The sequence below is a fragment of the Pagrus pagrus genome, assembly GCF_965226575.1.
Source record: "Pagrus pagrus genome assembly, chromosome: 19".
Taxonomy (NCBI): domain Eukaryota; kingdom Metazoa; phylum Chordata; class Actinopteri; order Spariformes; family Sparidae; genus Pagrus; species Pagrus pagrus.
This window is the reverse complement of record NC_140203.1, coordinates 24,735,475-24,763,395: the sequence shown is the minus strand read 5'-3', so window position 1 is coordinate 24,763,395 and position 27,921 is coordinate 24,735,475. Positions and strand designations below refer to the sequence as shown.

General features: G+C 38.6%; 1 protein-coding gene across 2 annotated transcripts; it reads left to right on the top strand.

Annotated features, from left to right (window-relative positions):
- The first annotated feature begins 614 nt into the window (after positions 1-614).
- On the top strand, positions 615-27,580 carry scai (suppressor of cancer cell invasion). 2 transcript variants are annotated; one of them, XM_084383013.1, is made up of 17 exons: positions 615-892; positions 2,198-2,322; positions 6,664-6,759; positions 7,217-7,303; positions 7,938-8,036; positions 8,855-8,951; positions 10,897-10,995; positions 11,252-11,404; positions 13,413-13,514; positions 13,857-13,958; positions 14,098-14,176; positions 15,606-15,705; positions 16,072-16,153; positions 17,617-17,689; positions 18,483-18,656; positions 18,972-19,072; positions 20,917-27,580. In XM_084383013.1, exons 2-17 carry the CDS (start codon positions 2,216-2,218, stop codon positions 21,061-21,063), a joined length of 1,698 nt encoding a protein of 565 aa, XP_084239139.1. In that variant the 5' UTR covers positions 615-892; positions 2,198-2,215; the 3' UTR covers positions 21,064-27,580. The 2 variants fall into 2 exon arrangements, with proteins under 2 accessions (XP_084239139.1, XP_084239140.1); XM_084383014.1 differs by lacking the exon at positions 615-892 and adding an exon at positions 1,695-1,873.
- The last annotated feature ends 341 nt before the right edge of the window (positions 27,581-27,921 follow it).

Below are 27,921 nucleotides of genomic sequence, written 5' to 3'. Positions count from 1 at the left end.
TATTCTGTTGTTACTGTTTTTTTATATTTACACCTTAAACACTTTATATTTTGTATATTTCACTGATATTTAACATCTTATTGTCTTAAACTGGGCCCAGTGTGTGACCTGACCCGGGGGAACCCACTGGTTCTTACTGGTTGTACTGTATATTTTTGTAGCAATTTCTGGCACGTAGTATTGCCTTCGGCATCAATTAAATCCTCTCTCATTCGAGTTCGACTTAAAATCAGATGAACTACTTAGAAAAAACAATAGCTCATCACCACAAACTTAGGTTGGCGGGTTAAACCTGGGTGGTGATAGTAAGTAATTACAAATTTATACACATTTTAAAAAATCGCTGGGAATAAGAATTTTGCTTAAATGTATGAATCAATATTACATTTATGAATTGCTCACGCATGTGATTCACATTTTGTTTTGATTAATGAAAACATTATTGCCGGATTATTTCTCTCCCGATAAAGTCGGAGTGTTGTCATTAAAATTCAATCTTGTCATATAATTAGTTCCCACATTGTAACACATTGTTGCGTATTTTGGCGTTCTCTTAGTGCTTTTATTTTGACAAGGTTGACCCGGAAGCAGCTAGCCAGTCACAGTGGATTGGACTGGCGCTGTCCTGTCCTCACCCTGCCGCCTCCTCCTCCTGCCTGCCTGTCACAGGACAACAACCTTTCATACAGAGTAGCATTTCAGCGTCAACGGACGGCAGTCCCACTCACACTGCCGGGGGGTACGGCTCGGTAGATAGCGGTCCAGGCTCAGTTACACACAGTGAGATGCCAACAAAGTCGCGCTTCACCGACAGAGCTCGTCGTGGCTTGTGCTCTGATTTTTGAAAGCATCACGGTGGTCCTCCTGTTCATTACGTTAGCCGGCTGGCGAGGTAAGAATGAATGTGAATTACACAAGCAGCCGCTGCAGGCGGGCTGTGTGACCTGTCTTTATTAACTTGCACATATTCGCTTCCACTGGTTATCTTTGTTATCCAGTCATTATTATCCAGACGTTATTTTGCTGTGACGTTAATGGAGAGGTGTCCTGACTTAATTTGTCGATGTTGGCGATGACAGAAAGCTGTTCGCGTTACACACGAGTGAGCCATAGCAGTGTTCTAGCTTAACGCCCAATTAAGCTTGGTTTCATCAGTAGCTAACAGCTCTTCACTCAATGTTGCAGCTTAGGAAGAGAATTGCAGATATTGAATATAGGTAGTAATGGAGTAACAACACACCAGCTACCCCTGAGCTATTCACTGACATGCTTCTCCATAAACCTCTTTGACTCAGACGTCTTTTATGTATTTTGTCTTGTCGCGAAGGACTCATTATAGTTTTTCCATCCAATCACTGCGTCCGCGAGCCTCCTGTCATGTTCACGTCAAAGAGACCTGTGTCTAAAAAGCTGAATGAGATCTGTCGGGCGTCTAAAGATTCAAATCCTGCAAAGAGAGTGTCTGCAGATCCGAACCTGTTTGTTAATGAGAGATACTATAAGCCATACAGGTGTTTAGGCGCTTCTTAATGATAAAGACGATGAGTAAGCTGAAGGTTTTTTAAAAAAAATTGTGCATTCCTGGTACAGCAGCTAAGGTTATCCTGCACACTTTCTCTGGCGACACTGACAGCCACCCTCCATCATACAGACACACATCTCCGAGGACTGGCAGTGGAGCCATAGTCAGTCATTTCATGGCAGAATAAACTTTACATTGGCTGTAAATGATTTTAATAAGGCAGAGCGTCAGCTGAACATTGCGACCAGACTGTGTGCTGCCTTGACCTGATTGCACATCCATCTTAGCAAACTGGAGGTTGCAGCTACTGTGAGAATGAAATCTGGGACAGCCCAGGTCATCCTAAAAAAGGTGACCATGTGACACATTTCCTCCATAGTTTCTTATTTCTATTCATATTTAAGTAGGGCAACTGTAAGACACTCTAATATTTGCAAATGGCAACATTATTTAGTTGCAGTAAGGATATCAACATGTTAGAATTCTATAGGTGCTTGTTACTGGTTGAAATGTATGTCTTGTTAGTTTGATGTATTAAATCAGAAATGAAGATTGATACAATAAGCCTTTGGTCTGGTTGCCACTCGATTCAATATTTTTAATGAACCAATAATTTATTTTAATGCTGTGCATTTTTGCAGGCTAAATACATTATTTCTTTTTGTTTGTAATAAGGTGTGAAAAGTCAGTGTCATGACTGGTGCTGAGAACGAAGATGATATTCCATTAGGCGAAAGGAAGACTGTCACAGATTTCTGCTATCTCCTGGACAAGTCCAAACAACTCTTCAATGGGCTAAGGTCAGTTTTTACTTATACTGTTGTCTTCTGTCTGCGGGGCTGCATTTTGTGATCAAGCATTTACTTCCAATGGTGAGTTGTGGGAAGTACATCACAGGAGTGATATGTAAAAGAATCCAGCCCAGCAGCATCCCTAGGAAGTATGTTTATGTTGGATGATTGCGCAGTGCATGATGTACGTCCAGTGCCAACGCTCAGTGCCAATGCAGGAAGGAGTGTGCTTATTATGTAAGGGTGTGGCGGTCGGGGTGGTGGTTGGGTGTGTAGCATATCTGACTGTCATGGGTTGTTAAAATCTAATGGTTAAGGTTCACTTAAAAGCAAACCTTAATCAACAACTGTTGTGCTCCATAGGTATGTTCTGGGAACTTCTAAATGTTGACACTGTTAATTCACACCTATAAATTTCAGTTGTTTGTAGGGTCATTTTGCAGTGTCAATTAAATGTCTTGAATTTTTTATTCAAGAAACAATTGAAATTACAAGTGATCTACATATACTGCTTATTACTGTGATCAACTAAATATTCACTTCATCAGTGTTATGAAGGGCCAACTTACCTGCTGTGAGGGTGTGGTAAGAGAGTGAAGGAGAGACACTTTCTCTCTGTTAAATCGGAGCATCTGTTTATTCTTTTGTAGCTTTAGGAAAGCTCTAATTTTGTTTTCTTCAGTTAAAAGACTGAGATTGCTCAAAATACTCAAATTTCGCTGCTTATATACCAGCACAGAAAACAAATGTAGTCTGAGAATGCAGCTAAAATATGCCCTTCTCTGCACAGTAGGGAATTGTTTTAACTAACCTGCACCTGTAGAATAAAACAACAGCTATGCTTCCAACTTGAAACTTTATCAGTGTTCTTATGCACCATAGTTTTTAAGAAGGTTACGTGGCTGCTCCCACCAAAATCTAACAATTGTTTGTTTTTTGTTTTTTTTAATGGAAGCCAAGGTCAAGTCCTCTGATTGACTCTTAACTGACTGAACTGACACTTCATATTATTCAGTATTTTGGTTGTATTTGTTGTCATATTGTTACAACGGATATCACAATAAGCTCAGAAAGACTGTAGAGTGCGAGCCGACAGATTGGCCATCTGGAGTAGCAGGAGTCGGTGAACCTGTCATCTGGTGGTGAGCCAAGCAGGACAATACTGATGGAGAGGAAGAAAAGGGCCAGGATAACAGATACATAAGAGTCATTGATTAGAAAAATTAGACAAATCAACTGCTCCCTGTTTTCACCCCGTCACCTTGATGTCTTATTTGAATCACTGCCAGTTACTTGATTGTGACCGAAAACACCCATTTTAAAGGGCTTACAAATTCAGACCCATGTGAAATGACTGAAATAGTGAAGTACCCTGTCTGATGATTTTATTTAATTTTGAGGTTCATAGTTAGCTACAGTAATCAGAACTTTTTTTAAACATTGGGCTAAAAGAAAAGAAGATTTCACACAAACTGAAAAGTGCAACTTTAAATAAGTATTCATCTAGCTGTTGCATCTTCTCCTCTAGTGATTATAAGATTTGATAGAAATACGTGTAACGTGAAAAACATCTCTTCATCAATAGATAATTCAGTTTGATAAGGTTGATTTCTTTATTATTGAATTTGATTTCTTTATTATTTGTTTATTATATTTATGTAATTGAATATATACTGAACTCAATAAAATATAAATCATAAAAATATGATTTAATAGTTACTTTAATTGATTTCAATAACTGGGAAGATCCTCAATGTATAGTATTGTTATTTTTTGTATTATTGTTTGTTGTACCTTTTAGATTTAATGAATCAATCAACTGATCGGTCATAAAAAACAAACAAAATCTCAAAATATGCTGATATTGACGATATATATATTTAAAAATGAAATATTCTGTTAATAATACACATATGATTACAATGTGTAAATAATTCAGGTCTTCAATCACTTCTGTTTGTTTCCGTTCTTGCATTCTCATAGTGGGTTACAATAATGCACCTTAATGCTGCTCTCCACCTGCTAAAATATGGGGGAAATAGAGAGAAAAGAAGGCACAGTAACTAGCTACAGTTTGTGGCTACTGCTGGAGGAGATGACAGACAAAAGTGAGACACTCAATCCAATATCATGACAGCACTAGTTGCAGCCAGAATATAAACCCTGTTGTGACAAAATTCTCACATGGAGATATTATGGTTCTTATGTCCGAATAAGATAACATAAGATAAGATGTACCTTTATTGATCCCTTGAAGGGGAAAATCAATTTGACATCGATAATAGTATAAATGATAATGTATCAAATAACAATGACAAGACAATGTGACAATTGGTGGGTAACGTTCTGAGAGTTGGATAGCGTTTGGTTTTTGATTGTCGGTTTCAAGCAATGGTGGCCTGTTTGCCAACGTTCGCGTATTACAGCTCAACAGTTCACCATAAAAATGTTTCTGAGGCGAGAGAGAAGCTATACAGTAACAGAATCTAGATCCATATTTGATCACCAATGCTTAGTTTGAACTGCTTTATGTGTCATGAGCTACCCCTCTCTTGTACTATGAACTGTAGTTTTAACAACAGCCTGTTGGATGATGCGTTCCGTGCAGATTTTTGCACACAATCTTTTGTACTTGAAAGCATTTGTCTTTATGTACAAAATTATTGCATGAGTATGCTTTACTTGAAAATTAAAAAGTCGGATTCCACTCTGGGGCATTCCATAATGCACACTAGAGCTTGGCAATATATCGATATTATATTGTTATTGTGATATGAGACTATATATCATCTTATAAGTGTCATTTTTTCCTGATTTTAAAGACTCATTACAGAACTTACCAGACTGTTTTACCTGTACTAATACTTGTCTTTATCCACTTAGGCCCGAATCTACTAAGATCCCAAATTGCTTGTACTAATCTGCGCGGGCAATCTAGAAATTTGCGTGTGGGGTTGAACAGCGGTTTGCGGGCGATTTACTAAGAGTGATTGCGTTAATGACAACAGGTGCAAACGTGTTGGAGACACGCCTATTTAAATGAGGGTTTAGCGTGTTTCATGGTTTTCAGCATGGCGAGTTTGAGAGAGCGAAAGCGCAAAGTGAAATTCGGCCCTTTGGAATTAGAAGTGTTGGTAGAGGAAGCAAATAAACATTTCAATGAGCTGCAGCAAAGAAATCTGACAGTCGCACAAAGGAACGCCGTGTGGGAGAAAATCGGTGAAAAAGTTAATGCTGTTGGAAAAAACAGGCGAACAGTGGATGAAGTGAAAAGGAGATACCTAGACATCAGAAGAAGAACAAAAGAAAAATTGGCGTATAATAATATAAATATAATAATAATAATAGTAAACTTGCAAGGAGTTTTGTTTTTGCAGGTACTGCATGACTCCTTCTCGTAGCTGGCTCCAAATCCGCTCTGAGTTCCTCCAACAGCTCCAAAATGGCAAGGCTGGATAGGCGATATGTTTTAATGATAGTTTCCTCATTCATCCCAAAAATGTTCACACGAGGGTGAAAAATGCGTTCTCGGCGTCTCCTTCTTGCAACAATAACGGCAGACATGTGTGCGCAATTACGCATACAAACCGCTTGCACCTCCCTTTGAGACGTGTTAAATATAGACGCAGTTTCTATGAGCAAAATTGCTTTCCGGTTTGATAAATCATTTTGCGTGTGCTAAATTAATATATTTACATTTTCTCCACCCACAACACGCACAATTGCGTGTAAACGCCCCATGTTGCATAATTGCTGCAAACGTACTAACTGAATGCAGACTCGCTATTTTGCACCTTTGACAGACGCAACCCTTTTTGCGCACTGTTAGTAAATCAGTTTGTACATTTTTTTGCGTGTGCAAGCAGTTTGCACACGTTTTAATACACGCAAACCTTTAGTAGATCCGGCCCTTAGACTTTATATCCACATTACTGATTATTATTGATCAGAAATCTCATTGTGATAACGTTTTGTGAATGTACCAATTGTCATCACCACAATATTTTCACAATTTCCATATCGAGGTCATATCAGTCCAAAAATTTTGATATTTAATTTTGTCACCCAGTCCTAGCATTCATGAAGTGCTTTAGAGGAGCTTTTAAAATAGAGCCTCAAATGATTGTGATGTTATTTTAAGGCCATATCGCCCAGCCCTAATGCACGGCCATTCATTGTGACCATGTGTTAAGTGTAAAAAAAAAAAAAACTGACTAAAACACCATGACTGCCAACAGCTGTACATCCCAAAATGTTTGACTGTTTGTTTGTAGAAATATGGAGATGTTCTGTATGTGACTGGTTCTTTTCTTCTCTCCCCTCTTCCCTTTATTGTATTCTTTGCTACAGAGACCTTCCTCAGTATGGACACAAGCAGTGGCAGTCCTACTTTGGGCGGACTTTTGATGTCTACACTAAGCTGTGGAAGTTTCAGCAGCAGCACAGGTTATTTCCATCTCTTATTAGTTCACAGTGTTTTACAAGATGGATTGGTGGAGTGCCATGTTTGAAATATGTGGTTCACGGCATGAATAAAGGAGATGTTATAATTCAGCAGTCCCATGAATTAATTCAACACCACATACACACTATTCATACACAAGAATGAGGGAAAATATTGCATCTGGATGTGATTCATCAATGTAGTAATTTAGAACTCAAGATGAATTTACAAAAAATCCAGCACTGTTGAACTTGCTGCGACTATTGTTCGCCATATTCTAGTCAAGTATGGTACAAAAGGTTTCTAAATGGGTATTAAACTGAATATGTTTCTTATTAACACAAACACAGATGCACATGTAACAGGTGAGGACACAGTGTAATTTGCCAGATGTTCTGTCACACTGGTTGAGTTATCTCATTCTAGTGCTCAGTATTTTATGTTTTCATTTACTGACAGGCAGGTTCTGGACAGTCGGTATGGCTTGAAGCGATGGCAGATTGGGGAAGTCGCGTCCAAAATTGGACAGCTTTACTACCACTACTAGTAAGTCAGCAAGCGCTCTCACTGCCTCACTGATGTATGTTTTCCTCTGTTGCTTTGTCCACCCATCTGAGAGGGAGCGTGGAAATAAGCTCACATTCAGGACATAATTTGTTAACTTTTTTGTTTTAAACTGCAGACGAAATGAAACAAGCAGCAGAGAAGACGGGGTGCTCTATGTGTGTTATTCTCTGTGTTATTGACAAGAAGTTTTCACATGCAAGGAATTTGCCTTGGTGTTTTTGTGCATACAATAACAAGAGAAAGGAAAAAGAAATAGCAAGAAGAGGTACTTCAAAAGGCAGGAGTCATTAATATTAAACAGAAAGAAGTTCTAAAAAAGAGAGAAAAATATAGTAAACAAAACAGGCTGGATGTGCAAAATGTTGACCAAGAAATGTGCAAAAGTTTAAAATAAAAATAAGATAAATATAATAAAGCTCTAAGAGTGCATCAGTCCTTTGTTTAGTGCAATAGCAATATATTAAAGGAACAGTAACTTTAAGTTTGTTGTATTTTATCCATTTGTCAATGTAACTAAATCAGAAGTTATGAAGTGTGTTGAAATGTTATTAATGTAACAAAATTTAGTCCACTCCAGAGATAGTAACACCTACTTTCTACTCTTGATTGACAGCCTTCGTACCTCAGAAACAAGTTACCTGAATGAGGCCTTTTCATTCTACTCAGCCATCCGTCAGCGCTCCTACTACTTTCAGGTCAACAAAGAGGACAGGTAGGTTCCAAACATTTTCTCTTAAAATATAAGATGCAGTTTCTGGATGTTGAGGCCTTTGCTATATATAATAAAGTGCTTGGACATTTACTGTGTTTTTTTTAGTATTTTTTAAAAAAAAAAATTGTTTTCTGCTGTCTTCAAAGAATATTTCCAAAGGCCACTTTCTCATTATCATCCACAGGGTTTTTTTGTAATGAATAAGGCTGGGGATATTCTATATTTTTGTTACTGTCAACAAATCCCTGTCAAATTGCTGACTTTAAGCCAAGTTCAGTTCCCTCTGAAAATGCAAATCTTGAAAATTATCAAGTATTGCATTAGTTGGGCACTATTTTAGATGGGTCTCCATCTGAATCTCTAGAGAGTATTTGTGGCAGCAGGACGGTGTGTGTGGACAGTCAAATTGAACTACAATGTGTGTGTTTATGGTAATGAAGGAACATGTCACCCAGGGCAACAGTGTGCCTCATTGATGTGTTAGTCAATAGTTTTTGGACAACGATGGAGCTCTGTGACACAGAGAAAGACAATATATCGGACTGTGATACACACATGATACTTGTTAGTAGGATACATTCAGTGTTGGTTTGGGTCTGCAAATGGGATTTGTAGACAAGAAAACAAATATGGAAGATCATCAGACCTTTTTAATTTCTCAACCACTATAACTGTCAAGAAGGTCAGGATTATCAGTTTTATGTCAAAACATGCTAATTGTAGTAGCAGCCTTGATGAAAGACAATTGAAACATGTCCGTCTGATGTGGATTTATTTGCTTTAACAAGTTCATAATGTCTTCTCTTGTCTTTTATCAGGCCAGAATTAGTAGTGAAGAAGCTTCGATATTATGCTCGCTACATAGTCGTCTGTTTACTGCTCAACAAGATGGACCTAGTCAAAGTTTTGGTGAAGGTATGGAAGCAAGTTTTATTTTTTTTACAAGAATATGCTGAGTGATGGAAACTTTGTTACACGGTTCAACTCATTTTCATTCTATGACAGGGTTGTACAATGAAATCTGAGTTGTAGTCCCTTTATGCTACACAAGAAAAAAATAACTATTTTATGATCGAGTGTTGAGGATGGGTTCAGAAGTCTCACAGCCTGAGGAGTGAAGCTGCTCTGTAGTCTGGTGGTACAGCAGCAGATACTTCTGTATCTGTTGTCAGATGGCAGCAGGGTGAACAGACTGTGGCTGGGTGGGTGTTGTCTTTTAGTATCTTTGGGCTCTGTGCAGACATCTCACTTCACTGATGTCACTGATGCTCTGTAGATGGTACCAGTGATGTTCTGGTGGTTTTAATCAGCCGCTGTAGAGCCTTCCTGTCCTGGGCCGTGATGAACCATGCCAATTTGTGATGGTTCCAGTCAGGATGCTTTCTATTGCTCTTCTGAGAATTGGAACCGGACTGTAGTTTCCTTAAGAAGTAAAGCCTTTTCTGTACTTTTTAACCAAACAGCCTCAGAGGAACTGCTTCATTCAACTGCTAGCCAGTTTTTCCTAAAGCTGGTAAAATTATAATGTATAGGTATAATAGTGTTATTCACTGCTTAGTATGTATCTCAGTTTTGGGGTCACAGTTCAATATATTTTCAGTACAAAACCTTTATTAAAACTGCTTTTTGTAATAGCTATTTGTTTATGTATTTATTTAGCTAGCTAACAGACACCAAGGCACCCCAATTGGGAATACATCTTACCATAGAACTTGAAGAAGAATCTTTATTTTATCACAGATAATCATATAGTATGCAATGTAATGAAACTGGTTCCATGTATTTAACCCATCCTGGAGGAGCACTGGTACAGCACTCGGGGACACATTTGGGTGATTGTTTTTGTGGAGACAAACTAACTTAATTGCTTCCAAACCCCATTCAGTCTTCACAGTTACATGCCTTCTGTCAGGAAATATGTTAATTTCTCAGATAGTCACAGAGAATGTAATCGTGCTGTGGCTCTGGTGCACAGGGTCCAGTCTGAGAGAGGCCACAAAATGTTGGAGATCAACTCCAACAGCCTGCCAAACTGTGCTACAGTGGATCTAAACAGTCCCTCTCTCCTAGGTAAATCCCAGAAAGGCTGTGTCCTGTTTTGGTGTTATCAACCTCTTGGTCGCACAGTAGCAGAAGCCTGCAGTATATCTGCCTCTACACCTTAACACACATCCTAAAACAATTCTTTAGAGCAGAGGAAAATGTGTATTTGTTCTTCAGGTCCAGAGAACTGTAGTGTAAAGAGCTCTGACAAACCCCACAACAGAAGCCTGTATTTTGTGTAGAGATGGAGAAACGAAGATGGTTTTGGACTAAAGCTTACCTGCTAGGCAGCTACATTCTGTAATCGATCATGGAGGGGCAAGGCTTTATGCTCATGCTCATGAATCTTGCCTTTGTACCTTTTCTGTATGGAGGTGACAGCGGAACTTAATATGGCCTTGGTGAAACCTGAATGTCCAAAATTCCTGCTTTTCCTTATCAGAGAAGTTAGTCAGTTTGACCAGCATGGCCACAGACTGATCAACACAGTCACCAACTGTCCCTACCTCCTCATTATAACCTGGCATGAGCCTCTCTTTGGCAAGTGGATTCAACAGAATGACTGTTGGGTTATTTTGAGAATACGTAGGGGGTGTATCCCTTAGTGACACATCCTAACTGATGCGCTGACTCTGATCGTAGCCTCCACTTTCCCTGTTCAGAATACTGGGGCAAGTTAAGTCTGGCTCAAGGAACTTGTGTGAGACCTTATTTCATAAATCTAGAACCAGTTGAACTTTTGCAGTACTGTGAAAAAAAAGTGTATTGAAATTTGCATGACCCCATCTGGAACTTCATGCCTGTCTGCTACCTGCAGGAGTTATCTGAGGAGATCGAAGATTACACGCAGCGCTTCAACACAGAGGATCAGTTGGAATGGAATCTGGTTCTACAGGAGGTGGCAGCTTTTGTAGAGGTACTGACCCCCCAAGATGCAACAAAACTTTCTATCCATCATGCATGTTACATATTTGTTTGATTGAAGTGACCAGCGACCTCTCAATGTATCTTATAAAAGAAAATTAAAATAAGTGTGACAGACAAATTAAGTTACTGAAATTAAAATCACGATGCAGTATTCGTCTGGACTGACATCCAGGTAAATAAAGAAGTTGTCTGCTGCCCATTACACTGGATCAGCTTTGCTCACATGGTGTTTCTCTCCCCACCAGGCAGATCCAGTGGTCGTTCTGAATGACAACAACTCTGTCGTCGTCACCAGCAATCGGCTGCTGGAGGGAAGTGTGCCTCCATTGGAACAAGGCATGGTGGTTGGGCAGCTCGTCCTTGCAGATGCACTAATCATCGGCAACTGTAACAACCAGGTTTTAACCCACTAATTCTAATTCACAGTACTTAACACTTCATACACACCAACACAGTTGTTCACCAGTCATACTGAAGGAAACTTGTTGTTGGCTCTCAAACAAACTGCCTGTTTTACGGCTGTATCGATTTTAAATCGAAATCGGGATTTGAAACAACATGATTAGCAAATTGCAGAGGCTGCGATTAATTTTGCTGCGGGATGTGCGTCTGACCCACATTTAAACATGTGTGTCAATGGTTTTACAAATTCATGTCGTCTTCCTAGTGTGATGGTCATGCTCGCCATCAGAAGTGCCGTGCTCCTTGTGTACCAATCATGCTCACCAATCACATGTGGCCCAAGGCGACTGCTTATACGCCTACCAACAACAACATGTGAAACCCGAGTAAAACTTTAGATTTGTGCTGCGGAAAAATGGAGTCCTCTAAACCAGCAGCAACCTTGGACGATTTAAATCCATTACACAGTGAATACTGAGCTGAAGCTTGACTTCAAATCGCAATTAGATTTTTTTCCCAAATCATTCAGTCCTACTCTGTTTCTTCTTATTGCTCTTGATTAATAGTTTCACTACTGTATAGCTAGATATGCATGTCCTAATAAATTCATGTTGCATGCCATGTACTGCTCCACAAAATGTTGAGTCATGTCCTGTTTCTAACTATTAGCAGTAGCTGGCTGTAGCTAAACCAAGATGACAACCCTAAATGTTTTGTTTCACTCTAAACCCAAGGATATTCAGTTTACTGTCATAGAGGAGGAAAGATACCAGAAAATAGATATATTTACAGTAAGAGGCTGGAATCTGACAATTTTCACCTTGTTTCTAAAAAAAAAAAAAAAAAAGAAATTAATAACTTAATTAATAAATCAATCAAATGTATGTTTATACTGAATTTGATGCAGCAACATGTTTTAAACAAGTTGGGTCAGGGGCAACTGGGAAAGTTGTGGAATGCTCAACAAACACCTGTTTGGATCATTTCACAGGAAAACAGGTTAATTGGTAACAGGTGATAGTGTTTGAATGATTGCTATGGAAGGGACATCATCATCATCATGGGCTCAGGAACACTTCGTAGAATTGTTTATGTTCAGGTGGATTTTTTTTTGTAAATTAATTTGTTTTTATTTATGTTTTACACAGTATCCCAGCTTTTTGGGAATGTTTTTATTTCCCTTAAACACAGTCAGTTTTTCTTTACTGTTCCAACATGTAGGGCGAACCCCTCCCAACTCTGTGTCTCTGATCTGACTTGTTTATATTCTCAGCATGAAGTAACTGTATAACCACAAATGGCGTACTAAATGAATGTAGGGTCCAGGTGCCTTAAACCTACATTCTGTCTAATGGCCAACATGGGGCGACTCCACTGGTTTTCAAAGAATTCCAATTGTACATAAGTTTATGAGAAAATGACCCTGCTTCTCTCTTGGTCTCAATCGTTAGTTTCAAGTCTCCTTCAATACAGCATGATGTTCATTAGTAAATTATGGTCAAATTCAGAGCAAAATAGACAAAAAAGCAGGATAGATTTAGGGCGTGGATAGTTTGTGTTTGACAAGTCGCTACCACGTCGTGTCCTCGGGTTCTCAGTTAGATCCAATCAGGATATCCTTCCCTGCTCTGACCTCTCATCCAAATATGGTGTCTTCTGACCCCAAAAAATCAAGATGGTGACTGCTATAATGGCAAACTCAAGGCATGAAAACATAGTTCACAAATGAATGGATGACGTCACAGTGGCTACATCCACTATTTATTTTTGGCGGATATGTGTGCAGCACATATTCTTCATCCTCTATTTTGGGAGGTGTTACAAGTAGTTTGAATGCCCTCTGCTTGTTATAATATCTGACTGACCAAAACACTAAAATCCCTGATTTGAAGAGGATTTTAAATACATTTTTGCTCAGTTCTTAGAGTGACAGCGGCCCTGATTTGTCTTTAAAGACTCTCTTGACAGTAAATTGATGTCATTATTGTTTTCTTCTTTTTTTAGGTGAAATTTAGCGAGTTAACCATCGATATGTTCCGCATGCTTCAAGCTTTGGAGAGGGAACCTGTAAACCTGGCCACACAGACCTCGAAACAAGGAACGCTGGTGAGTCTCTTGTCTGGATGTTTTTTTCAGGGCAGAATATTCCCACAGAGGCAACAGTAAACATGTTATGTCTCATAAATGATGCAGTCTCTCTCAGGGCCAATCAGTTGCAAATACCTGTATGTCACCATGTTTTGGCCAGTAATAGCAGATATGTAATTATGCTATAATTGAGTGCTGAGTGAGATGCATCAGTCCCTCAAGAGTTGCATCATTCCCCACTGGTGACAAATGTGAAATGAGCAAATGAACACACAGTCACAAGACTGGTTATGCTGTCTTCAGTGCAGCAAGCTTTAACTGAAATAAAGAACAGTAAATGTATAAAATATGTCTCCACAGGAGCCCAATGAGAAGCCAGCTAAAAGAGAAAACCCCCACAAGTATTTGCTGTACAAGCCAACATTCAGCCAGCTTTTTACTTTCTTGTCTGCCTCTTTTAAGGTCAGTATTCACTTCAATCACACCTTCTGAGTTAAAGATCAAGTCATGTACTAACTGAGGGAGGTTTTTTCATTATCTGGATCACTTGCATCTAACATTATCCTATTTCTTTGCAACATTATCTTTTTCCCCATTCCAGGAATTGCCTGCCAACAGCGTTTTGCTAGTTTACCTGTCAGCTACTGGAGTCTTCCCTACTGGGCATTCAGATTATGAAGGTACAATGCTACATTTTGGACCACTAATTTTTTCGCATATCAGCAGTGTTTCACACACATAGCCTTTACTTGGGTTGGCCACCCAGGTATATTAAGAGCCCCCAATGTAAATTTGGCAACCCATGTTAGCATTTTCAAGTTTATCTTATTACCCAACTGAAACAACATGGCTGTCCAATCGATTAACTAATGGATCTTCCCTCGCTCTACTGCTCCTGTCTATTTACATTCGCCCATGCTTTAGAGAAAGCGAGAGAAAGATAGCAACATAATTACACTGTCATTATGTGGGAAACACTATAATATTTCTGAAAAATAAATAAAGGGTATATAAGGATGTATTTTGTCCACACCAAGCTGGCTAAATCTGAAAGCAGGGCTCCTGGGTTCAAAAAATGTGTATTTGCGCCCTAAATCCTGTTTACAGTCATGTACATGTGTTTAGAAACTAAAATGTGTTATTGGGTGCATCTAAATTATGTGCTGGTGCACCCAAATGCACCCGAACAATCTGTGTAAAAAGTTAGTCTGAAGCCCTGAGAAGCACTGTTCACATGCAAAAAGGACATTTTGCACTGTTGGACTCTAAAGCTGGCAGCAGAATTCCCTATCTAATAGATGGATAATGAGAAAATGAATGAGAAGATACACTGTGAGAAACAGTGTTGAATGTTCCTCTCGTTAATGATTATCATTAATTGAAACTTTAGCAAAACAGCCAATTTGTCTTTTATATCCATAATGATTCATAGTGAAATCATAACTGTTGAACTCTCTGCTGTTCCTCAGCAGTACCACAGCTCCTTCTCACACACGAGCTGCCAAATATAGTGTGAGCACTTGGCTGAATGAAGCCGCAACAAATATTTAGGTGACGCACACCTCTGTCTGAAAGACAAAGAAATTACTTTAACAGACGACAGCAATTTTACATATTCCCGAAAAACTAAGGGAGGTACTGTAGCACAACTTCTGATCTGATATCTGTGAAACACAAAGCAGGTTCTCCTGATGTACTTTATACTTATTAACACACTTGAACAGCAGTGGGCCTTGACTTTTTGAGGAATCAATTTCCTTTGCTGTGAGCATTGGTTATGTATTCCATGTATTAAAAGGGCTTCTGTCAGTCTCTTGTGATTTGTCACAGCAATCTATAAAACAACCTCAGTTCTTTTTTCAAGGTAGACATAATGGCCCCATCCTTACTGCTTAAACCATGGGGATATTCAGACTGTGCGGGTGGAGGACTTAATAGGTGCTTCTTCAACTGTCTTAAATCTGTAACGTACATCATTAAGTCAGCTGCTCCGGCTAATGCAATGCAATGATGCTAACCAATGTAGTGTAGAGTTGCAGTGACACATCTGATATATCACACATAACCATGCATTTCAACTGAAGCTTCTTTCTTTAACATTTCCTGTAGGGCCGTATGATTTTGGAGGAGTTCTCACTAATACAAATCGAGACGTGGTGAATGGAGAGACGGTGCAGAAGAGGAATCAGGCCCAAAAGGAAATGCACTGGTTGGAGATTATTTATCTTTCTAATATATCTGTTGTCATTTTTCAAAACATTTTAGTAAAAGCTAAACATCTGAAATATTCCCTAATGTGTAACAGAAGAAGGTTGTTCATGCCTTTGAATGTGAATTTCTCATGCTTCTGTTTTCATAGTTAGTTGGCAGTTGCTAGACCAGACCCAGAGGGAAAATCAGTCTTTTGCTTGCTGTGACTAATCATGACAAATAACATCTATGTGACTCACCAATCTGACGTCTGACTGCTGCCTACTCTGTGTTAACAGCAAGCTTAGATACTCTAACCGTGTGCACACAACCAGCGACCTGATAGATGTAACTTCCTCATATTAACTTGTTTGTGATGTTGCAGCCTTCATCCAGGGGATTTATTCCCTTTCACCCGGAAGCCACTTTTTGTCATCGTGGATTCCTCGAACAGCTCAGCCTACAAGGTACGTCAATATAGGTTAAGTTGCCAGAAAAAAACATGTCTAACAGACGTTTTAAGGTTGTAACAGGAGAGTTGAAGTGGCACTTTAAAACACACAAATAACTCCAGATCCCCATAATTTATCTTCATATCTGAACATACATTTTTCGATTCAGAATCAGATGTCATTGAATGTCCAAGAAAAAATCTTAGACATCATAAATAAGATGCTCCTTATAACTCCAAATAACTTCCTGAACACATTTTGAAGTTTTATTTGCATTGTAAACGGTAACTTTTAATAGTTAAAGTGCCATACTTTTAATTACGGAAGCGTATTTCTGCCACACAAGAAAAAAAACAAAACAAAACAAAACACATTATATGTTGATCATTTATATTGTTATTATATGTAATTTACATGATTGTAGTTCTCCTCCATGCTTGGGCTGAGACAGGGTGAGATTTTGCTGTTATTGAGCACGGTGGAGGACATTGTGATCAGCATGTGTACAGTAAGAAGGATTTTAAAATGCATGTTCCTCATCAAAGATGAATTATTTCACCCACCCACACCCCATCCCCTATAAATCAGAATGATAGTTCTCATGACCTGTCCGGTCCGATCAGAGGACTAAGATCCTCGCACCACATTACGCACACAGAGACGCACCACAGCGCTCCTCCTGCTCCAGTTAAATAGAGCATTTTGCTCATATACAGTCAAACAGAGTTGTTGTCATCATCTTTATTAATTATTGATCACCATCAAAGGAAAACTCCATGTAGAAAGATAGGACTGTCATTAGCTGTGCTGGGTTGCTTGTATCCATGGTGCCTCCTGCCTCCAGCTGATCAATGACGCTAGCTTCAAAGGAGGACTGATTCTTTCCTCTGTACAGCCCCATGCATTTCAAAACCCTCCTTACTGTTCACACGCCGATCACAATACCCTCCACCGTGCTCAATAAAAGCAAAATCTCGCCCTGTCTCAACCCAAGCATGAAGTATAATTTATTCAAATCATGTAAATTAGATATAATCTGATCATATAAATGATAATGTTCGGACAATAACATTATCAGGTTCATACAATAAAATTATCACGTTATAACGTGAAACTGATCACATTTGTACAATACCATTTTCACTTTATAATGTGACTAGTGTTTTTTTTTTTTCTTGTGTTGCAGCAATATGTGACAGTATTTAATGATGCCAAAATGTGAACAAATGTCGGCCAAAAAAGCAAAACTGGGCTCAAGTTGTACTTCCTCTTTACACTCCCCAAGTTAAGGGAATTGTCCATAATACTGACTTTTTTCTTGTTGCTGTAACTGTACTATTTACATGGAGTGGGGTGGTAGCAGTGGGAGAGGACTGTGAAAACATATGGTTTATGTAATATGGTCACACTGTGAATGTATATTGTTATTATTAATTAATTATTAATTTGACCCCTTCTGTCTTTTGCTTATCCATTAGAATTTCACAAATCTGTTTGGCCAGCCTCTGGTGTGCCTACTATCACCTACAGTATATCCCAAGAGTGTACAAGGTGTGTGAACAACAGTTCTTTAAAGGACAAGTCTGGTGGTAACAATCTGTTAATCCATCTCAAGATTTTCTGACATCCTGTCTGTGGCTTTCAGCTTCAAGCCTTCCTTCTGAAGACGTGAATCTTTTAAAACGTCTCACAAATATATTATTTCAGTTTTGAAAAGGTTTAGTAATTTCTTCAAACTTTCTTCACTGTAGTTTTTAACAAATATTGCTCAAACAGGAAGAAATAGTGAATATGTTGAGGACTATTTTCATCAGTGGATTAATCCACATTTGGCACACTAGGGAGTAATTGAGGCAGCAGAATGGTTTATGTGTGGTGACTCAAAATAAACTACAATGTGTGTGTGTCCATGGTAATGAAGGGATATTTCACCCAGTGCAACAGAGTGGCTCATTGATGTGTTTTTAATAGTTTTTGGTTTGGTTTATTGTTGGTTTGGGTCTGCACATGGGATTTATTGACGCCAAGAAAAATATAAAATACCACCAGGCAAATGCTTTAAGTTATTTATAAGCTGGCAGTTTTATTGAAATTTATTAAAATAGCTTTGAATTAATATAATAATTGGAAACTTGATTTGAAAATCAGTCCTTCTCTACTAACTTAAATCTTAGTTATTTAGGTGTTACAATGTCCAGTGTAGATGTATGTTATGATGTACTCACATTTTTAGGTCAGCCTTTTGATTTCGCTGTTGAAGTTAGTGAGGCTTGGCTCTCTGTTTAGAAAATGTGTCTGATGTTCTCACCTCTTACTTCTGCTATGTCTCTCCTCACCTGTTCAGATCAGTCTCAGCGTGGGAGTCTCTTCACTCTGTTCCTCTACAGCCCACTCTTGGCTTTCTCCTCGGTGTGTGGCTTGAACAGCGTGCAACGAGGACTGTGGGAGAGGGCTCAGGAATTCCTTCGTAAAGTCTATCGTGACATTGGGCAGATGATAACTCGGTCACGGACCATAGGTAGCACATCTATAGATTCTTTTATTCTGCTGGTATGTTATTAAGATTAGAGTGGACCATGAAAGTATATATTCATCCATGTTTTTCATTTTTATTTTTTTCAAGTCAAAAGTGTTATTTTTGATGGGAAAAGTAATGCATTTCAGTGCTTACAGTGAGGTGCTCTGATAGCTAGGGGGTTAACAACACCAACCATGAATCACAGTGTCCCTGGATTGTGTTTATAAAATAAAAATATTTCCGACTTAAATCATTCATCAGTTATCAATATGTCTTGATCAGTTAGTCAAATACCTGTTTTCACTGTTTCCACAGATCAAGCCTTTTTACAATTCTTTGGTGACGAGTTCCTCCGGCTGCTGCTCATCCGCTTTGTGTTCTGCTCAGCTGCACTCAGACTGCATAAACTCTTTCGGGTGAGTCACTGCTGCTGTCGTTCTCCTAAGGAAGTGGCATTGTTTATTTGAATGCCAAACATGCATGGTATGGTTAAGAGCAGGGTCTGTCGCAGTACCCAGGCACTTAACACGCACCATCAGGCACATAGCAAAGTGCGTCCCACTTCTGAAAAATACCAACACACAATACACGTAACTCACACTGGATGCACACTCATCCTAATGGCACTCCGGATCGTCTATTCAGAGTTAAGTGAATCCCACAATTCATCACAGTCTACTGCACTAGCACAGGTGCTGCTGGTAATACACAAGCTAGTCTGCTGATCACCATCACATGTAGGCTACAACCTATCACAAAACCCACAGTAAGGATTGTATCAGTTTGGAGTCAAGGACAGATCAGGGTTAGCGTTAGGGTTAAATTAATTAAAAAATGTGCTACACTGGCTCTGATGTAGCTGCCTCTTGCTGAAGTCACCAACAGATGTATTAGAAGTATCATTTTTTAATTTATTCATCATTTATTTATATTTATTTATTTTAGCCTTTTATATAAATATTGTTTTATAAGCTGTTGTCATACATCCATGGTTACCGCTCTGTAGTCTCACTCATTCCCGCCCACAGCTCTATTGTTTATCCGACACGAGGAATATGCTATCAACATTGAGAGCTATTGTGCCTGAAAGGAAAAGAGAGACTGGAGCTTCTCCAGTGAGAGCTGTGTGTTGAAGGAAAGGCAGAGGATATTACCGAAGTTGCAGTAAACATCACAGTCTTTTATATTTCCATGATGACAATGGCTGTATCAAACAAGCCCTATTAAAATGGGCCCAGAAAAGTCAGCAGCTGTTATCAATCAGAATCACTCAGAAGAAGTTATGAGGCCACGCTACAAATATATCTATAATCACCAAAACTGATTGTTCAAGTTACTGTATGTACTGTATGTATATTCCTCATCCAGCAGATTTGGTCACATTTTCAGAAGACCTATAATAAATTCATTACTGAACCAAACTTCATGAATGTGTTTGTGACAAAGTAGTTTGTGTTCCACTCATTCCATCACAGAAAACTGAGAGCTGTAGAAATCATTGGAACTGAAGACTGCCATTTTGACTGCGACTGTATCGATAGGAATTGGGTCTGTCATGATTCTCCAAATCCTTGGTTTGATTTGACTTTTGATTTAAAACAAATTTTCAGCACTTTCGGCTTTGCTATTGTTAGACTTTTATGCCCTGACAACTATCATTTACATTTTTATGAGGTGCACCATGGCACCTCTGTTGGCACACATATCCTTTGGCGTACGAAGCAATGTAGATTTCAGAGTTGAAGACCTGCACCTGAATGCATCATGAAGTCCCTCTGCGTGTGTCAAACTCTGGCAAAGACAGACAGCAGAGGAGAGAAGCAGAGATAAATCTACAGAGAAAAACGACACCAAAACACAACAGCCATGCTCAGCAGAGTTTTTTGCTAACTGACTTTCAGTACAGACTGTCAGTGTGGAGGAGGGTCTTACCAGATTTACTCGCCAAATGGAAGTTATGCCCACATTTGGCACCTGGCAGAATCTGTCTCTGACTCAGACATATTCTACAACTACATTTACTGTAGTTGTAGAAACTGTGTACTGGAGAAAATGAGACACATTATGTATCTGAGGAGTAACATGTTTCCAGGTCCTTTCAGTCGAGATTTCTTTCCACAGTGAAACACCAAAACGATTCATTGTAGCTGGTGATGATGGGAACAGTTTCTCTTCTAGCCATTCCCTCAAAGTGTGTTTGTAGTGATATGTGCGGGACTCACAGGTGTGTCATGTTGCGTGTGTCATGTTGTGCTGGCAGGAGTCCCGGAGCTTCCCGGAGTCGTACCCTGAGCTCCCCAAACAGGACACAGTGGAGAGCAGCCTTCTACAGAAGCATATACTGGAGCTGGCGACCATGCTGGACGTGCAGAGCCTATTTTGGGATGATTCATTGGAAGCCTACTAACATCTTGGCACAGGGCTGAATGGCATCCGTGTACATACAGACTCAACTGCCAGAGCCCTCACAGTTGTCTCTCTGTTTTTTACAGGTAACGAAATAACTGATTCAGCACATACAAGTTCATGTCCTGCATTAACTGTTACTCGTGGAAGCAAGTGTAGTGCAACATTAAAATGTTCACATAGATAAGCCAGAGAGTTTAACATTGTGTAAATTCCCCATATTGAGTGTCAGCAGCTTGTCTCATAAATATAAGCACCATGTAAGACTTAAGAGTAAACAAACAAGTGAGAGGCTGCAAATAACATTTCAACTCAACATTCCCATCCAAATATAAGGTTCAAAACTTAATTCCTCATGTCAGATAATTGTAAAGAAGTTGGCAGTCTTGGTTTTGTGTTTTTGAATAATAGTTATCATTGTTTATTAAAATGAAGGTTGTGTTAGCCTAAGGGATAGAGAATGGGAGAGTCCTGGGCAGCTTCCAGGTATGACGTTATCTATCTGTATGAAGGCAGAGCGGGATGGTGCTGAGCGAGAACACACTCCTAAATATTCAAAACAAATATAGTGTTAGCACATTATTCACCCACTGAGTTGAAATTTGAAAGATTTCACCAAAAATGTTATTACTGTTCTGGATTTTTGTGTTTGCCAAACAGTGCTCGCTGTATAACAGCTTAACTTGTAGCAGGCTGAGGTGCATGAGGTCATGTTCTGTTGTGTGTTGTAGAGGTTTCACTCTCCTTCATGACATAAACCAGCAATCTAAATAATACCTTTAACTGTCCATTGTTTGGGCCTTGTGCATTTTGAAAGTGATAGTTGTTCCTTTTCCATATCACTGTGCTGTATTTGCATGCAAAAAGGCAAAGAAATGTATCAATTTTATTCTTTTCTCGACAAAGAATGGTCTCCACCTTTTTTAAGGATTTCAAAAGGAATTGAGTTGGGAAGTAAATGGAACCAGCGCATGTGTTGCATGGGCCTGTACATTTGTTGCTGAGTCAACAAATGAAGACAATCTAGTTTGATAACAGAGGAGATGACTGAGTGTAAAGATAACATGGCATGTACAGCAACAGTTTGTAACTAGCCAAAACACCACAGTCATGTTACTTGATGCTACATTTCCGCCATTGATCCGCTGCCTCAAGCTTACAGATGCTGCCATCTTTGTCTCTCTTACTGGAACCACAAAAAATCCAACTGTTGTGAAAAGAGGTGAATCTTGGGTGGAGCTGAGGAGGGATGAACAAGCAGCACCCACCATGACTGAGTTCAAGTGTTGAGAACAATTGAGACTTTTTCCCTTTGTCTTGAGAGAAAAGTTGCTCATTTTTAAAGCCAAAATGATAATTACGCCTCTGTGTGGCCGTGAGGGTCCAGCCGACACGTATCATCTGCTCATGTGGGGCTCATATGGACTGACTGGAATCGACTGTAAACGTCGACAAACCTGCGTGAACAGGTCTGTGTGCAGACACTCAGTGTAGTACGAACAGGACCACATGCACATCAGCTGTCCACCAGGTGGGTTCACGTGTCACTTATGCCAACCTGCAGGCTTAAAGAAAAAAAAAACACATGTAATTATAGCGTTGTAAAGCTCGTAGTGGCTGAACCCAACTGGAAAAGGTACTGTCGGTCTCTGCTGACATTGAAAAGCTGTAAAAAGTCTAAACTAAAGGTTACCACAACATCTCCACCATCTGCTGCTTTAAATGGAACCTGCACTACATTTAGGTGGGTTTCTCTGCACGTAATGCTTTATAACAAGCAGTACACTGGCAGGGCCAAATGGAGTGCAGCCAATAAGACCATGGCATGTCCATCATGACTCTAGACTCAAAAAGAGACAACCAATCACGTTTGTTTTTAATTCCCTCTGGAAACTGTGTTTTTTAGCACTCAACAACATTCAGTATAACTACTTCAGACCAAAAGGTGGAAAAGATGAAATAAAAAGAAAAAAACCTTTCCAGTCCTCAATGATAGAACTTTAATGAGCTACTGGATATGAATACATCAAAGAAAAACACACATTGAGGAAAATAAGATAAAAATGCTAGGAATGGGTTCAAAAGCATTTTATCGAATATGATCCAGTTCCGAAATCTGCATTTTATGTGTCTGACTAGTTATCATTTATAGGAACCATTGCAACAGAGGGGCTCAAAGATGGCAGTGTCTGTAAGCAGGTCTTCGTCAATACTTTGACTAAAAAGGATATTTCAGGTACTACAGTGACAAAATTTCCAAGAAATTGCTGATTTGCTGAAAAGTAAACCCCTAAAAAAATGTGATACCTGCTTAAACATTCGGTTCAAGATAAGGTATCCAAATTTCCAAACTTTGCTTGCCATTCTTAGGTCAAAATGTTAGTTTGCACACTAGATATCTCGTAAGCGAATAGGCAGACTGCCATGAAATGTCCTCTCGTGTAAAGGTTAAGGCTGTGGTTGTTATTATTTTTTTTATTATTATTTAATCCATTAGTCCATTGCTCGATTGTTACCCTGCCTGTCAATCGAGCCCATTGGTTCCTATTGACGACATTAATCTTTAAAAATGAATAGATATAGCAAACATGACTCATACAGGAGGAAATAGTGTACTTGTCGGGGACTATTTTCAGCAGTGGATAGATCCACATTTGGTCCTCTAGAGTTATTTGAGGCAGCAGGACGGTGTGTGTGGGACTGAGTCAGAATAATACCTGTTGGTAGGACACATACAGTGATGGTTGGGGACTTTTCATGGCATTTGTGGATAATTAGAAAAAAATCTATAATATCACCAGCCTTATCCTTTATCCTTTAAAAAATGTTGATCTTACGCACATTTATGCTTGGATGTAATATATTCTTGTCCAGGCTGCTAGTTTAGCTTCAGGCCTTTACATTTTGTTTGAGCACTTTCATTGGTTTTGAATTGTGCTCCACATTTTAACATACCCCAAAGTAGGAATCAGGCTGAAGGCAGGTACTATATAATGAGTGTTTGTCAGCTGTTGCCCCTGGTGATTTATTTCTGGCACCAGCAGGGGGAGTGATTGAACAGGCCACTGAAGTGATGCTGAAACTGAAACCAGCTGACAGTTAACTGCCCTTGACCAAAATGTTCAAATGATGCATTGACGTGGGAAGTAGCAAAGCCGGCTGGTTGGGATTAAGATTTTTGAATGGTCAAAAATCAAAAGAAGAACACGATTTTTAGTGTTATATTTATTGACATTGTTAGAGTATGTGTACAGATAATGTAAAGCGATGTTTTGGCACAGATGTGTTTGTTCAGTATTTAGTAAGTCTATAGAACGTGTAATGAAACAAGAAGTTGAAATTAAGGAGGAGTGAAATATTCATGCGGCCAGCTTGTTCTTTGGCCATTTTTTAAAGATGTTACATTCCAACTTTCCCGGGACTTGAAGAGAGGCAGAGGAAAAACTACCACTGTTTTCTCCATTTTACATTTGTCTGGGAAAGTGAACCGTTTATACATTTTCTTCAATTTTCATTGTAATATCAAGCTCCATGTTCCCTTGTGTTGACAGTTATGACGATTAAGATATTGTAGGCTTGCACTTTACCAAGTTTGATATTGTTATGATCTTGTTTGTTGTGTTGCTTTCGGGGGAAAAAAAGAGAAAAATCCTTCCATGTGATTGCGTTTCATGCCAGCCCTTCACATTTGTGAGCTGCTTTTATACAAAGAGTAAAAGTTGTGTGAGTCAGTGATTTCAAACATTTTCCTGTAGGAACTTTCCATCTGCTGTCACTTTTTTAACAGCTTCTGCCTGAAATGTGTCACACATGTCGGCTCGTTTCTGCAATGACTTTACAATTAGAAAACCCTTGAGTTTTACAGCCAGTGGTGCTCTAATACAATGTTGTTGGTGGGGATTAATGCCAATCGTGACTGTTTACTTTACAAAGGAATATAGATATAACATCATTAAAAAAAAATCACATGTTTGGGCATCAGTCAGGACAGGATTTGAAATGTGTTCATTTAAATTGTCAAATATTGCATGTTGACAAGTTTGTATGTCTCAAAAACTCTCAAACACATTTATATGTTATTCTATGGTGTGTTTTCTGAACTCAAGTCCATGAAAATAGCAAATATTTTGACCTGATGGCACTAAATAAGCGTTATTTAATGGAAACGAACCAAAACAAGGAAGTGACACTGTACTCTGATCATAGCTATAACTATAAAGAGAAACAAATAAACGAGATAACTTTAGCTTCTGTTATGAATGTTTGCTATAGTGATGTCTTCTGTGCTTCATATTTCAAACAAAATCATAAACACAAATTAATTTATTATGTAGCACTAAAAAGTCTGAATTTGAATTTGCTTGTATTCTTTCACAGACTAATGCTCACTGAAACAGGATTATGCATCATATGACTGTGAATATATTATTTTTGGTTTGTTTCGTTTTATTTTTATCATGTTTTCCTTTCCACAGAAGTTAAATAGCAGCATGGTGCATTAGCGTCAATGGATTCTGCATGATGAAAATGTCATTTCCTGCTTCACATAATATGATGGGTGTATCAGAGTAGGTTGTTACAGAGCCGCCCAAGACCTGGAAGTCTTTTCTTTTATCACAAGATCTGAGTGATGAATCTCATGTGCACAAGATAGAACAAAGTAACAGGTTTAAACAAATGAATTTACCTGAACAAGATGTTCAGATTGTGCGGACAAGATGTTAAAAAGGTGTTAACTTGTGTGATTCAAGTTGTGCAAACAGAACAATATGTCTAAGATTTGTCTCAACAAGATGCTAACCACATAACTGCTGTGAAAAATATAGCATGTGCAAACCATTTGTGCAAACAAACTATCAACACAATATGAACTTGTTTGTGCAAATGAGATACTGACCTGTGAAAACAAGACATTTACGAGATATTAACTTTTACAAACAAGAGAACTAATAAGAAGCTTAAGTAAACAAAATATAAAGTTATGGGTGTGAAATATTAACAAGATATTGACTTGTGCAAGCTAGTTATCAATTTTGTGCAAACAAGATATCAATTTTGTGGAAACAAGGTATTAACAAGAAACGGTATATCCTCGTACGAGCAGGATATTCATTTCGTGGGAAGGAGATATTAACAAAATATTAACTATTACTTATTAACTTAAGTGTAATGTGTTAATAATTTTGCTAACAAGATGATTAACAAGATCATGTGTATAAATAAGATAATAAAAAGATATTAACTTTCACCAACAAGATGATAACTTGTGCACACAGAATAATAATTAGTGCTCACCTTTTTGATAGTGTGCTTGACTATCAGAAGTTAGAGTTGTTGGCTGATACAACATCATGCAGAGTTCACTATTCTCACTGGGATTATAAGCCTTATGCAAGCTGGACACTGTGACAAAACCAAGCAACATGAGGCTTTCCTCCCTCTGCTGCCATTGTCTATACCTACAATGAAATCTTTGTTCAGTGTTCGAAAGATATCTGAAGTGATTCATGTGCTGTGAGTTGATTTAGCCTTATTGAGTAAATGTTTCACTCTGATTTAAAGCCTTTTTTTTAATATGACAATATACCCATTTTTGCATCCCTGGACCCATGTTGGGGTGTATTGTCTTTTTCTTATTCCTATGCATTCCCATGAAAGTACTCCCAAGTACTGTGTTTATTCATACATTTATAAAATTGTTTGTTTTGTTCTTTGTGAGAAGCATAGAGCTACTACAGTTATTATTTAGTTGTACAGTCTTGGTTGTATAACGATCGATTAAATTGAATCTTGAATAGTTTGCTTGCAGAAAATGTCTCAGCTACATAAAACAATCTCACTGAAAATCTGCTTTTTGTTGATGTCCCTGAGCGGTTTATTTTCTAAGGCTGCCACTATGCACTTTTTTTTCCAACATTCATTCCAAGAAAATGCATAGAAGAAGCAGAGAAACTAGCAACCTGAAGGTTGGTTGTAGGGGTATGATTTAGTGAGACCAAATCAGTGCTCGCCCTGCATAACCAGCGTTAGAATCCACCGGAGCACAAGAAATCAACTTGTTTTTGAAATGACAAGCACAAGAGCCACTGCTCCGTATGGACACGCACCCATAGAGAAGCATGTCGACATCTCTTGGAAACACATTGCAACTAACTGCCGTCTGATCAATCCTGTTTTCTCCCGCAGATATGCAGGGGTCATTTCTAACTTTTTATACGTGTAAAAATGTCCAAAAGATGGTTGCAGCATTCCTTTATAGCAACATGTGTGACTTGCTTCTTGTGATTTTCAGTCAGTGTCAAACTGTCAAATGTATTTTCCAAAATTTCACTTTAAAAAAATGCACAGATGAATCTCTCTGTGAGCAGCATGTTTGTTTAGAATAGAAAGTGCCAAAGACTGGTGTACTCTCACTTTCCCAAGATTGAGATCAATTCTTGTATGAGATGTTTTTTTGTTTTTTTTCCTGTGTTGCCAGATGGAGCCAATAAAATAAAAGAAAATTTGGCTTCCTTAAAGGGCCGATGACTGTCTTTGTTGTGGGGCTGGGAAGGATGTATAAATGCATTGCTTTAATATTATTCGTTTTTTTCAAGATAAGTAACTGCATCATCAACTTGATCTGTTTTATACATATGTCTTAGACTTGCCAAAACAATCATTTATTAATTTTGTAATATGGAAGCATGGAGCATGGACCAGCTGGTGCATTTAAATACCATTCTTGTAAAAAATAGTAAGGTTTTTTTAACCTATCTTGCCAATCTTTATTTTAACCCCTAAAACATTAACTCTGCTTCTAACAATAATAGTTCTTAAACACGATCTGTGATGTCATGGCTACATCTGTAATCTTATA

Excerpts from the sequence above, each read along its gene's own strand:
- scai (XM_084383013.1), top strand. The coding sequence starts at position 2,216 with ATGACTGGTGCTGAGAACGAAGATGATATTCCATTAGGCGAAAGGAAG. Across the intron at positions 7,304-7,937 it reads CAGCTTTACTACCACTACTA|CCTTCGTACCTCAGAAACAA; the intron begins GTAAGTCAGCAA and ends CTTGATTGACAG. Across the intron at positions 8,952-10,896 it reads TAGTCAAAGTTTTGGTGAAG|GAGTTATCTGAGGAGATCGA; the intron begins GTATGGAAGCAA and ends TGCTACCTGCAG.